Below are 14047 nucleotides of genomic sequence, written 5' to 3'. Positions count from 1 at the left end.
TACAACGACATAAAAATCTAGATAATATAAAACACTTTGAAATGACTCCGGATGCACTCAAGACGTCCTGGCACTCCCCAAGACGTCTTAGATGATTCTTGAACGTTTTGTGCTGTCTGGAAGTATAATCGTTACGTTTCATCAGCAAAATCCGAAATTACTCATTAAACAACCCACTAACTTCTCTCACAACGTCCATGGAATCTTACTAAAACAGAGACTCGAAGGGAAACCTCAACCGCTCAGATTCGTCCAGCAGCGATGCTTTCACGCTTCACTCGGGAAATCGGTGAAGGGGTCTGTTCTGTGTTTGCCGATAGTGCTCGTCCATATTAACGATCCATATTAACGAAAGTAGTACGACTCGCGTGTCGCCTCGTTTTACCGTGATTACGGGCAGAGGACCCGACAAATCCCGGAAGGGGGAAAACGGAAACTCCTTACGCTTCCCTCTTCGAGGTCGCGTACGGATATTTCGCGATGGTAGAACACGACGACTACGCCACGACCGAGGGCATTAGTCTATTCTGTAGAGTCGAGGTCGAAGCGATATCCTGGCACCCATCATGAATCTCAGCGTGCTTCACCGCTTGACGAGAGAACGGTACTGTAAATATAACTAGGCACCGTCACTATTATATACGAGATACTTCGCCGCCATCACGTCGCAATGCCTTACGTACACAGGATTGAGCTGCGCACCGCATGCCAGTATATTATACATCTATTTATATACATATATATATACATACAAGTTACATTTTGCGCCTACACATGTATCATTTTCGACGCATATGAGTTCTCGGCTTTGAGTTCGCCTGCCGTATTATGGTTCCGTTTCCTTTTCTCCTGAGGCTCCTCCAGCTGCTCAGGAAAGAAGAACATGATTCTACTGCCTGATAGGAGTTCTTTGGTTATGTGCAGGAAATGATCGACTGGATGTCCTATCTGTCAGTGGTGTCGACATTAAGCTTCGTCGTGTTCTTCGCGGTAGGACCCGGATCGATACCCTGGATGATCACGGCGGAACTGTTCTCGCAAGGTCCCAGACCGGCCGCCATGTCCATCGCGGTCCTCGTCAATTGGATGGCTAATTTTTTGGTTGGCATCGGTTTTCCAAGCATGAAGGTGAGTGCTAGACGGCGGAGACGATCGGCTAAGGCCGATTGACCCGACGAGTTCTTGCCGATTTCCTTTTACGACGCGTAGATTCATCATACGAGTCGAGTTGTCCGTGAGATTAACACTTTGATAGCTAACACTTATCGCGGAGAAAATGTCATCTGTCGGCAGATTTCGAAAGCTCGTTTAATATAAAAAGACGAACATCCTTCTTGTACATGAATATGCAAATTCCTACACTAGCAAACACTAACTAACAGTAACATTATATTAATATTATAATTTCCCACTCGACGTACAACATGTGTTATATTGTTATAACATGTATTGTATTGTTAAGAGAGAAATCATAATGTTGGTAAAATGTCACTGTCAGCTGGTGTTTACTGGGATCTTTGCATATCTTCATACATCAAATCTTAAGGATCTTGGTCCCTTACTAAAACTCTTGATTAATGATGTCAAAAACGAAACAATGTACGTTGAAAATTTTTGCAAAATACATTAAAATAAAAAGACATGCCCATAAAATGACATTAAAGTGCTAATCTTGTACTTTGAGATGACATCGATGAAAAATTGAAAAATTAACATGGTCATAGTTAAGCAAGAATAGTTCAAGCCACAAAATTATGATTTTTAAATTTTTACTCTCTACCAATGGGTAGTCCATATGTCTTTTTACATAAAACAAAAAACATCCAAGTCTTATTGAGCGCTTCACATTAATTAAAAAACATTTTTTACTTCCTACTAGTTTAAGTATTTTTTACTTCCCGTGTTTTTTACTCATTTTTTCAAGGATTAAGCTTATCAGTAAATATACTTGAAGAGAAGGAAATTGACATGCCTAATTTTTTGAACGATTGCGAAGAACCTCAATGTATAAATCTCTATACTTTTTTAATCAAATTTTCATCTTTATTTTTCTCGAAACGCGTACTTCATGAAGGTTAGATCATTCTTACATGACTATAACCAAATATGTTTGCTGTTTTTCGTGAGAAACTTTAAATTACTGCTTCTTCAATGTGGAAATCACTGTTTCGCAAGTTGGGGCAAAGTGTACGGTTCTGTCTAGAATATATCAGTAACATTATATCGACGGTACCATCTCTTTGCCAATATAAAAAGTAAGAAGGACCTAAAGTGCACATAATTATACGCAATGTGCCTCAAAGAGTTAAGCGGGAAGCATACACTTTTGCATAAAGGAATAATACATAAGAAAATTGACCAATCAGAGTCCTTGATCTTCATCGTGGCAATAAAAAGGACTCTAATTAGTTCACTTCCTTATGCGTTGTGTATTATGTCTTCATGCAAGAGTGTGTGCTTTAATGTTACGCGCGATTCTGACGTCATTGTAAATTTGATAACGCGAGATCGGCCGCAGATTCGACTCGATACAAACGCGGCTGCGCGCACGTTTCCTCTGTTGCAGAGAAGCCTTGAAAACTACACGTTCCTACCGTTCAGTGCATTTCTAGCCATCTTCTGGATCTTCACCTACAAGAAGGTTCCTGAGACTAAGAATAAAACGTTCGAAGAGATTCTAGCTTTATTCAGACATGGTAACGACAGGTACGCAGCACATAAGCAACTTACTACCATCCCCAGTACGTACAATAGCAAAATGTTCTATACATAGCTGAGATCTGCATACGTCTCCCTTTAGTTTCTTTCGAGAGGGAATTCTCTTCGGTACCTTACTATTACATACCTTATACGTATATATAGCTTGATATACCGCGATATATACTCCCACCTCATCCTCCACCTTTCCCCTCCCCTCCGTATAGCCACCCCTCTCTCTCCCTCTCAATGTATCCCGATTCATTTCCGACTCCGGTACGCATTCGAAGTATTAACGTTAAGTAATGGATGATCGAGCTCACGTTTTCGAACCTAATTAACTGCACAAGTTACTAACCGTTAATTGCACCAAAGGAGAAGGAGGTTCTAGAGACTTAGTAGATCAATTAAATATACACGCGCCGCATTTGGTGTATGGAGATACTGTTATCGCAACCGTCCGAGCGTTCGACCATCCGTCCGTCCGTCCGTCCGTCCGACCGACCGTCCGTCCGTCCGTCTACATTTCGATAACGAAAAGTGTGTTATTTTTAATAAGGAATTTCTCGCGAATCTTTGACGATGCATTTTATACATATGATATATGCATATATATACATATATATTTATAATTTATTAAGACGATTGTATATATGTATATGTATATGTGTACATATAATATAATATACAATAGAATGTGTATATATATATATATATATATATATATATATATTCTCTATTGTATACTATATGTGTATACATATTATACATATTATACATATACATACATACGTATTCTACTCGACGCGGGACAGCATATTACGCTACGCATTTTGCATGCATCGCTGTTTGTTCGAAGCAATAACAGGAGTTCAACTGTGATAAAAAGTTTCGTTTCTACGATAGAGAGGAATTAAGTTGTACTCTTATGTGCGCGGACGTTTGTACATATGTCTAAGTAGAACATTCGTCATATCGTGGATCTCACGCTGAAAATCTCGTCACGCCGCGCTTGTGGTTTTTTCTTTTCGATCGCAAATTTCTCGATATCTTCACAAATTCCCCTGTTTTCTTTCTTTCTTCCTTTTTCTTTCATTTCTTCGTCGAGCTATCGGACGTAGCTGACGTACGTTTTTGCATATACTTATTACGAATAAGACGCATTATCAATTAATCGATAGCGGATAGAAGACACACCGTGCGAATCATGTGTAACAGAGAAGATTACTGTACGAGAGAAAAGCGTAGAAAAGAAAGAAAAAAAAAACATGAAAAGAAAAACACAAAAAGAAAGAGTCTCCGTAGTAGGTTACTAGCTTCTGAAAATGTCGAAGAGTGTAAACCAAAAGGACGTAATTTTAGAATCCCGTGAGTGTGGAAAATTGCAAGCAAGGTGCAACAGTTCAGCTATCTCGCTCTTGATCCCCGCAGTGTAGACGACACCTTGTTAAGATTACGGAGAGAGGATTGCGAGAACGTGTCTGTGTTACATAGAAGGAACGATCGGCCGATCATGTGAAAACCCGCCGTAAACGATTTGTCGGGAGATTGCGACTTTCTTTCTCGAGTAATGTAATTTGTAAGACACGTTATTTCCTCGAGTCTCGCGTTAGGGAAGAGAGATATTGCAGTCTTATTGTTATATATTTTCAAAACCAAATGAATATATTTTCTCTCTTTCTTTATCTTTCTCTCTCTCTCTCCTTTCTCTCTCTCTCTCTCTTTCTCTCTCTCTTTGTTTAACGTACATGTACATGTATCATTTCAATAAAATTAATTATTTCATGGTTCTATCTGGTAACGATTTGCCGTTGATTTCCGTGTTTCGTTACTACGACGTCGACAACTGTGTTATTCGACATATCGTAACTGTGCTTTCTGTGTTATTGGGAGCAGGAGCAGCTTGCGGGACAGCAGACTTTATGGGTGAGTCCTGCTACAACACTTCCTGTTTACCTGTGGTGGCTTTGTTACGATATTATTATACGAACGTATACCTCTCTTCCCCCGAATTACCTTAACTGCATGAGGATATAAAACGATCAAAGACACCACTAGTTACATCCAAAAGAGGGATTATTTTTTACGCATCGAGCGCAACCGTACGACGGATGAGAGACACGATCGATCTTAGTTTCTCTCCTGCGAGAAGCCTAACTGCTTGAAGCTACCCGCATGAGGTTCGTCGGGAAATCGTTTCGTGAGACGTGACGCAATCGAGAGAAACGGACGCCGACGGAGAGGCGTTTTCTCCGTCTGTCCATTTCGAACGCTTAATCTATCTGTGTTTTTTTTTTCTTTTTCATCTCAGACGCAATCATCAGAAAAAGGCGACCGACGATGACCGCGTTGAATCGTCTAAAAAATAATCCCCAGCCAACCATGCGACTATCATAAAACTTTGGTCTAACGGCCTGGCATGTCGAAACATCTTTACTTATTTATCAGCTCATGCGAGTCTCCATCCTCTCAATGCGTAAACAGTCAGGCTGACTATATAAAAGAGACAGATATATGTACATATATATACATAGCTGCATGGACAAGTTGTTACCATATATACATATATATATATTACATATATGTATATATATATAAATTGTTCCTCTTTCTTTTGTGGAGATACATTTCACAGTTTCTAAAAGTTTGTCAGGGCTATTATGTAAACGTCGTCGTTGCCTCGCGATCTCGACTCCGCGATTCTGCCCGATCGAGGACCAGTCACACTTGCTGTATCCCCGAGTCTCTCGCCTATAGCCGACACGCGCGTCGATTTGCGACACTTATAGTTACCGATCCAGTCGGGCCTCACTTACACGGGATTCGTAAGAGAACGGAGGTGCGAGAGGCTAGAACGCGCGAACGAACGCGAGACGGAACGCGTCTCGGAGATCAGCTACATAACAGCCCCGATCACTTGACTACCTCCTGGAGCCTTGTATCTTACAGCATGCTCCTCTTAGTCTATTACAATGCCCAGTAAATGTTTCGGCGACAGGCGAGTCTTGGAAGTCAGTTTTTTATGTCGATATAGTTGGCACGAGTTTTATGGCGCTGTACTGTGCGACTGCATGCGTTCTCTAGTGCTTACGTTACTGTTTGGCGTTACGAGCGATTCCTGAGTTGTGTTGAGAGACACGATATTATATCTCGGCGTTTGCGATCGACGTGCGGACGAGCGGCTAAGGCCCTCCCCCTCTCCCCACATTTCCCCCCTGGCGCTTTTGCAATAACGTTCCGTTATTACACGTGTCGCCGTTCGCTGCGACTCGAATCGAAAGAGAACTGTAGGGATCTCGCGCGAATTTTCGCTCCTCCCTTCGTGTTTCTTGCGGGATAAAGAAAAACCCGAGGGACGTTTTTCTTCTAGTTGCTGTTCGTGACCAGTGCAGCTCACGATCAACTCGCGTGCGAGAAGTTTTCTTTTCGCCCACCCCTCCATCCCCTACCCTCCATCCCGATTCTTCCGCCTTTCTTTCAAGAGGACTTTCTCTGTGCCGCCCTTCTCCCCCACGCCCGATCAAAAGGTTTTGCCGAAACATTCGAGAAGTGTCTCCCGCACGTCGGGGAGAGATCAGTGGCTGATGGTTGCTAGAATCCCTCAAATAAGAGTCTAGACACTTCTGATTTCTTACTGACAGATTCAATTTCTTGTTTTATCGAAAATGGCGGATCTGTGTATTATCATACAAAAAAACTCTACAAAACACTATAGACTTTTGTGAAAATAGAAGAAATTACTATTTTATGGGAAATGGGAAATAAATTCGGAAAAAATCAGTTTCTTAGAAATTAAAAGATCTATTTTATTAATTATTTTAAATATTATAAAGTAAAAGAAGGTTTTTTCTATAGAGGTTAACTCGAGTCGCGAGCCCGAATAGATTCTCTTGATTAGTGAAATAAACGCCATTTTCGACGGAAATTCAAGCGCTGTCCAGACTCGTGCTTAAGGGATTCTAGTGGCTATCGCTGCAGCGTTGCTTTTTGCGCGGTTTTTACAGCGAGAGTTTTCTTGGATTTGTCGGTCTCGTCCGGATGATCCGATTAAAGAGACAGCGTGACGCGATCGCGCTCGTGTTTTGTTGATCGGACGTTAACTGACGAAGATCGAAGGTAATGCGCTTGAGCTTTTAACCCTCGCTCTTACGGGACATGCTTCCTCACGAGGACGCACCCCTTCCTATCCACGCGAAGGGGGACACGGTGATGGGGGAAACCAGGACTGGTGGATGCTAAGTGTTTCGCGAATTTGCTCGTTAGCCTGTAAACATGTTCGCCTGCCGAATAACTGACAACCTTAACAATCTAACATCACTGCGCAACCTTCTAACAACTCTCCGAGCCTGTGTTCGTGCCGACCCATGCGCCTATAGCTGAATTAAGGGCAAGTTCTGGTTGAGATAGCCGAGAAACAGGTCTTTCGAATTCTTTTTTGAAGAAGTGAGTAAAGATATCGATACGGGGTTTTGACCGCGCCATTGATCCGCACCCCAAGTTACAAGTTAAGTAAAAAGTTATTGTTTTTAATTTAAATCCCGTCCAGACCTTTGACACTAAACGCGCTGTCGTTAGACGCCTCTAGCTGATGGACGACATTACAGTTTAATAATCTATAACAGTGTAATAATCTATAACAAATAGGACAAGAAAATCTAAAGATTGTATTAAATTTGCTGGAGAGTTAATGTAAATTCTTTGGAAAACTCCCAATATTGATATTTTTTTCCGGGACACTAGTAAAAGAGGACGAGAGAAAGAAAATGGCTTGAATTTCGAAATGTCGCTATTTTGTTCAATTTCTACTTTTTGAAGTATTAGAGTTTTTGAATTTTCTCGTCCAACTTTGTTTCATATTATTGCACGAGCTGTACTGTTGTTCACCAGTGAAAGGCGTCCGGCGACGCCGCGCTTGGCACGAAAGGACGAAATCTCAGTTCTCTTTTAAATAATCTTTTTACTTCTAAAACAATCGTAAATAGTATAGCCAAAATTCTATATCTTTATATATTTCCTTGAAAAATATTCGTAGAAACCTTCTATCTTTTCGGTCTAAACCAGAACCTCTCTTTAACTAAGCAGAGTCGGCCAATCCTATGCGTTAAACACTCGATTTTTCTTTCTTTCTTTCCGCCACTTGACTCATTCGTGACACAAACGGGGAGAGGAGACGCGACCGAGCACATAAGCAGTGCGATTTGAAGTCGATATCGTTTACAAAATTACTTCTTATTTTCCTCTTTTTTGTTTTAATACGACGAAAGATTTCGGGGTGGTAAAAGTGCCTAAAAGGCTACGTAGTCCGTAAAGAAATAACCGTGCGAAATTCGGTCGAATTGTCGCAAATGATAAAAATTATCACTAATGATCAGGGAGAACTTTAGATATTCGCAGTCAAATAAAATAGTGGACATGTTAGCGGGACAGAAGTGTTTACGCGCAGTGTACCTTTGCTCTCTGACGGTCGAAAGCTATTTTAGATTTGTTTAGATCTCACGTCATTCATCTAGAGTGTGCCGTCTTTCCACTGTCATCGTACGACCAATTAGTTGTTGCAGTCGATTGTTTTTTTTCACGGGAAAATATACGTATGCAGTTTAGAGAGAGGCGCATTAGTTGTCGCGGTGGATTTAGCGTTAGCTGCGACATACCTGGCGCGATATAGTTGGAAACACGAGCAGTCGATGTCTCATCAGTCCAGTTGACGTTCTAGAGAGAGCAGAAGGAAATAGAGTCGAACGTTTTCCCTTTTGTGTTCCTCCAACGTAGGATGCATTGTGCGTGAACGTCTTAGAGAAGCGCGTGCAAGCTTACGATAGGTACGACTCGCGCGCGAAAGAAAAAAATAAGAGACAAGAAAGAAAGAAACAAATTAAAAGTAAAAAAAAAACAAAAGAAAATAGGATTTCTCTGAAAAAAAAAGCAAAGCGCCGTAAAGCGATTCAAGGAAGCTCGATGGCCATGTAACGTTGTTGTCTTGCAGGGAAGAGGAGCTCACCACTAACTCTAGCAAGGAGACCGTCCTATCTGACGTCACCACTGCCAACCATACGTACGATACCGATAATCAATAAATCCTAGACAAACGGGAACATTCGTAATCATCAATCCGTCTGTGCCGTGCGATCGGGAAAAAGTGAAAGAGAAATGTTGAGGCGACGTGTGGCGCGTTCAGCCGGACCTAGACATTGACCTAGACTATAATCGTTCACGGATGAGACGAGAGCCGTGCTGCTCGATAGAACTGCGGGACAACTGTCAATCGACACGCGCACCGCGTATACATATGTCTATGTGTATGCATGTGCGTACGAGATCCGCATTATATACGTATATACAATATACAGTTACTACTACAATTTTCGATCTCGAGTGACCGCTCGCTAGTATCATGTATACCACGTACGTATTACGAATATTTCGGCATCACCGAGTAAGACCGTATAGACTTGCTGTGTTGTGAAATAAATCTGTTTCCTTACCTAATTGTGCAACGGGTTGAGTTCCCCTTCTTCCGAGCCGACAAATCGATACCCGTAATCGACACTAACTAACAGTAATGTTACGTCAACATTGTAATTTCTCATTCAATAATGCAAGTGCGACGTGACACACACAAAGAAAATGTAGCGAAAATTGCAACTGAATCTTGGTCATATCGGACCATATAAAACCATATAGAAATTATGACCACACGAAAGAGAAAAAATATTTAAAAAACGAAATATATCTAATTGGTGAATATAGTAATAATATAATAATTTATATTAATACACATATATTTTTTATAATAAAAGCAAAAATTTTTCCGAAATGAAAAAATATACTTTTTTTTTAAAAACATCGCTTTTCAATTGTTTATTGTATATTAATGAGAAAATTTATAGATTCACGACTGCTGTGCCCTCATCGCGGCCATCTTGCTTAATGACGTCAGAGGCGAGAAAACGTATGTCCAAAATTTTTGCGAAGAATACGTCGAAATAAAAGGTTATGTTCATAGAATGACACTTACGACCGATTGAACAAATTTGTAAGATAGTCCGAATTTTCCTTTAATTCTAATAAACTCTTTTATCCTAATAGTCAATAAATAGTCGTAAAATTAATGCGACAAAATTAAGAGGAAAGGTAGAACAAAAAGAATGGTTGCATGTCATGTTAATTTTACGGTTATTTATTGATTGTTAGAACAACAGGAAAGTTTTTGGAATATTTTACAAATGTGCTCAATCGATCCCAAGGGTCACTTTTATGGACATACCCTTTCATTTCAGCGTGTTTCGCGCGAGAATTTTGGACACGCGTTTTCTCTCGCTTCTGACGTCATCAATGGAGAGTTCCGCGGCGAGGGAGCCTTAACCCTAGAAGCCTAAACATCAAAAAGTTACATAAACTCTAAACATGGGTAAATTTTACCCATTTTCATTTGCCCCGTAACTTTCGTAACAATAGTAAAAGTTCAATGTTTTTTTTTAATTAACGTAGAGAGCATCGAGAAATATGAATCTATTAATGTTTCTACGATTCAGTGAAGTTATATAACGAGAAATTAAATGAGGAAACGAAACATAATTCTTTTAAGAACGATAACATTTGCAAAGTTGGTCTGGAAATTGTATCCATATATTTAGGGTTCTAAGGTTAAGTAAATGTGTTATCAGTATCCACTGAATAAAGATTTTTTATCCTTTAGATATCTTTTCTCTCTCACATGTCCACACACAGTGTACACATATCTGTTGAAAAATATTATATTCGTTTAATTTCTTATTAAAAAAAATTATTATAATTGTACAAAAGAACATTGGAAAACGGAAAATGGAATAGGAAAATGGAATAGAACATTGGATAGGAAAATAAAATATAATTTTAACGTCATCCTTACTGCAATATTGTCTTCGTGTGTGCGTTGCGTGTAGCAGTTACGTTATTGAGTAGGAAGTTATAACCTCATTTTGATGTGATATTACCGTCGATTGGTTTTTATTGGGCGGCTTGATTTTCCGCGTGTGTTTTCACACGCGGAGATGGAGGTGCGCGAAAAATCTCGCGTTGCGTATCGTCAGTGCTTTGATCTCGTCGAGATCTCACAACTCATGTTCCCTTGGATGACTCTCCCCATAGATAGGCAATCGTCTCGATCGAATTCCTATTAGGTATGTAATCTTTTGCGCCACAGGCTGCCGAACGTTTTCGACGTTTGATTGATTCCCCTTCTCTTCTCCTTTCTTTTCTTCTCGTTTCTTATCCTCTTGATTTTCGTGAGCATACCTGTCACGAGTTCTACTACACAGGCCAGTGAAAACGCTGTAACAGTACAAGACTAGAAACTGTGAAATGAATCATTACGTACATATAATTAACACTTGTATTGTCGAAGTGTAACACGTCCGCACGAGTACAGCTGTGCATCCGTGGATCCGTCGAGTCATGCGTGGATCCACGGATCTCTCCGAATCTACAATAGATTGTAAAGAGTAAATCTCGAGTGTGTGATTCACGTTTACATATATATATATGCACACCCGTAGACGTAACGTAACGGAGGTGTCTTAGGGAAAACGCAATTCGTATAATAACCAGCTGAATTATTATCTGGGATGTCGGCGGATAATTAGAAGCACTCTCTCCCTCTTTCTCTCTTTCTCTATCTATCTATCCATCTATCTGTCTATCTACCCCTCTTGCACAGTGCGGGAGGAGAATATATCTTTGTTTCACTTGTTATACCGCCACATCGTGAAAGCCGTATAACGTGCGAGCATTAGCGTATAATATCGACGAGTCTGCGTTTTTTCTTTTTGTAAAATATTGCCACTTTGAGTTCCTTTTGCATTTATAGCCATTTCTCCTACATCGTATCATCATCAGTCATTCGCTCCGACTCGTGTATCATTGAACTACGAATGAAAGCTCAACGGATATCCAGTTGAGCCGATCGTGTCGATAAGTTAATGTTAAAGTCGCAAACGGTGTAGCTGGCTCCGAGAGACCTCCGAGTGAGGAAAGGAAAGTAAAAGAGAATCACGATCGTGCGGTGAGAAGTTAAGTCATGATTCAGCCCGTAGTGTATTCTCGCGTACGCTGCGAACACGGTGCATGTCGAACCGACGCTCCGCAGGTGGATTCGTATAATGAGGAAAAAGAGTGAAAACATTAACAAACAAAAAAGACAAAAAACACAAAGAATCAACCGAAATGTTTGAAGAGGTGGAAACTTGGACAAGTCGCGTGATGTTTTACAGGAGCATGCTAAACTGTGTGAATGCATTAGAGGGACACATACCGCCAGCAGAGAGCGCAGCCCTGATGGTGGCGGAGGAGAAGCCACATCCCGATTCATGTAAGGCTTAAACAAAAAACGAAAAAAAAACGACACAAAACCCGACCAATTACGTCATTCGTAATAATCTGTGATCCTTATCACCTACGTCCGGGACAAACAATTCTCCGAACGCGCGGCTGCAAATGGCGATCGGGTTTCGATGGCGATTCTTTCTCAGCCGGTCACAATGACCGGGACGATCAAGTGTGCTCGATTCGATTCTGGGTTTAATTTCGGCGTGATCTTTCCTGTGTGCATTCTTTTCCGCAAATAATCGTGCGGTACTTATACCAATTGTTAACTGATTAAAAATCGAAAATGTTGCAGTAAAAGTTACAACAGAATTTTGTAATGTGGGGCCACATAAAAATTACAATCGAGATTACTACCTGACTTTATAATATCCTCGTTACCCAAATTCTCTTGTAATTTCCCTTCATAATCTTTTCACTTTGTGTGAAACTGCTCCAAACTCTATCCTTCTCTTCTGTTTCAACTGTACACATCTATCCCTTTATCTTTTCTCTTCCTATCCGATCTCTTCATCATTCTCCTTATTTCCTCTTCATCCTCTTTCCCTCTAGTTTTCTTCCATATCTTCCCGATGAAAAATTTTTCATGCAAAATTTTGTATGAAATTTGTCCATACATAATTATGTATAATTATATATAATCATATAAATTATACACAATTATGTATAACAATATGTATAATTACATATAAATTTATGCGTAATTATGTAAAATTATATATGAATTTATATATATAATTATACATAATTATATATAATTATATATATAAGTAGAATGTATGAACATGAATGGACAAATTTGATACATAATAATATATAATTATATATAATTATATATAATTTTATGTAATTTTACATAATTATGTATGAAAAATTTTTCATTGGGTTGTTAATTTTATTGCTCCATTTTATACTCCTTTACACTTTATACTTTAAATGATTCATCTGCCTTTTTCTTCATTTCCTATAATTTCTTTCATCTTACATCGCCAAGTTTTTCATATCCTATAACCTTCCTCATATTCTTTGCACTTCGACCTTCTTATTTGCACAGTACCACCAATTCTTATGTCTTTCAATTCTTATATCTTTATTTTACTTCCTTAACCTATCAGATAACGAAATCTGTCCTCTTTATTTCTTGAATTCTCTTTTTCCTTTATCTTACGTATGTTTCTGTCTTCTATTATACATTCAACCTATTATACATTTCCCCAATCGATAATTTCCTCTGTATTATCGTACTAATTTAAACTCTAATCTGCATTACTTACATTGTTCTACCTAACTACTCGTTTCGCCATAACTTCTATTGCCACTTTTTCCGCCCTGAACCCTGTTTTCCTATCTAATGCCTTAGTTTGTCTTCATTTACATCTATACTTCATTTACTATCTATACACTCATTCCTACATAATTTTCCCTATTTAACCTCCCATATTCAACTCAATACACTAAAATAATTCCAAACTAATACATCACGTTAATCAACCATCCATACACCCGCATGTCATCTAATCAAGTTCTTGTAAAATCAAATATAATAACGTAATTTTCACTGCAATATTTTCTCCGTATGTGCTGACTGACCTCATTGATTGGAAATTAATGAGATTAAAAATTAATTAAACGGAAAATTAATTGGATTTTTTGTAAATTACGAGAAAACTCATTTAATATATATTTCCCGACAATTCATTCTCGAGTCTGATCACCTCGATCGTCGTGCGATCGCGAAATTTAATTACGCCTTTCACGTTCGCGTATTCTCGATTCTATTCTGAAGAGAGCGTCAAGTCGCAAAAATCGGTTGAGATCGATAAAAATTGCTTGCCGCTCGTTTTTGCTGCTCACCGACGAGGTAAACGGTGAGTTCGAGGAGCAATTAATGAACGAATTAATTAATTCACGTACAAATCGATTGCAGCAGCGTTCACTCGGACGAATTGTTTGCCGCGTGTCGCTTTACCCGCGTGACCCCCCCCCCCCC

The 14047-nt window shown here is 39.5% G+C and overlaps 1 protein-coding gene across 15 annotated transcripts in view; it reads left to right on the top strand.

Annotated features, from left to right (window-relative positions):
• The window catches only part of LOC116843711 (glucose transporter type 1), a 46559-nt gene that overhangs the window by 17695 nt on the left and 14817 nt on the right, over positions 1 to 14047 (top strand). For 5 of the 15 annotated variants that reach the window (XM_032814379.1, XM_032814364.1, XM_032814378.1 and 2 more), the window contains 4 exons: positions 904 to 1128; positions 2567 to 2706; positions 4594 to 4623; positions 11946 to 12043. In XM_032814379.1, coding sequence (XP_032670270.1) covers positions 904 to 1128; positions 2567 to 2706; positions 4594 to 4623; positions 11946 to 12043 — 493 coding nt within the window. Of the gene's footprint in view, positions 1 to 903; positions 1129 to 2566; positions 2707 to 4059; positions 4563 to 4593; positions 4624 to 8680; positions 9184 to 11945; positions 12044 to 14047 lie in introns of those variants that run through there. The other 10 variants (XM_032814374.1, XM_032814368.1, XM_032814366.1 and 7 more) reach the window with 8 other exon arrangements.

Source organism: Odontomachus brunneus, unplaced genomic scaffold (assembly GCF_010583005.1).
Source record: "Odontomachus brunneus isolate Ranch 3 - 2012 unplaced genomic scaffold, Obru_v1 Obru_scaffold_035, whole genome shotgun sequence".
NCBI classification, from domain to species: Eukaryota; Metazoa; Arthropoda; class Insecta; order Hymenoptera; family Formicidae; genus Odontomachus; species Odontomachus brunneus.
The sequence above is the reverse complement of the archived record's forward strand: the minus strand, read 5'-3'. Positions and strand labels throughout refer to the sequence as shown.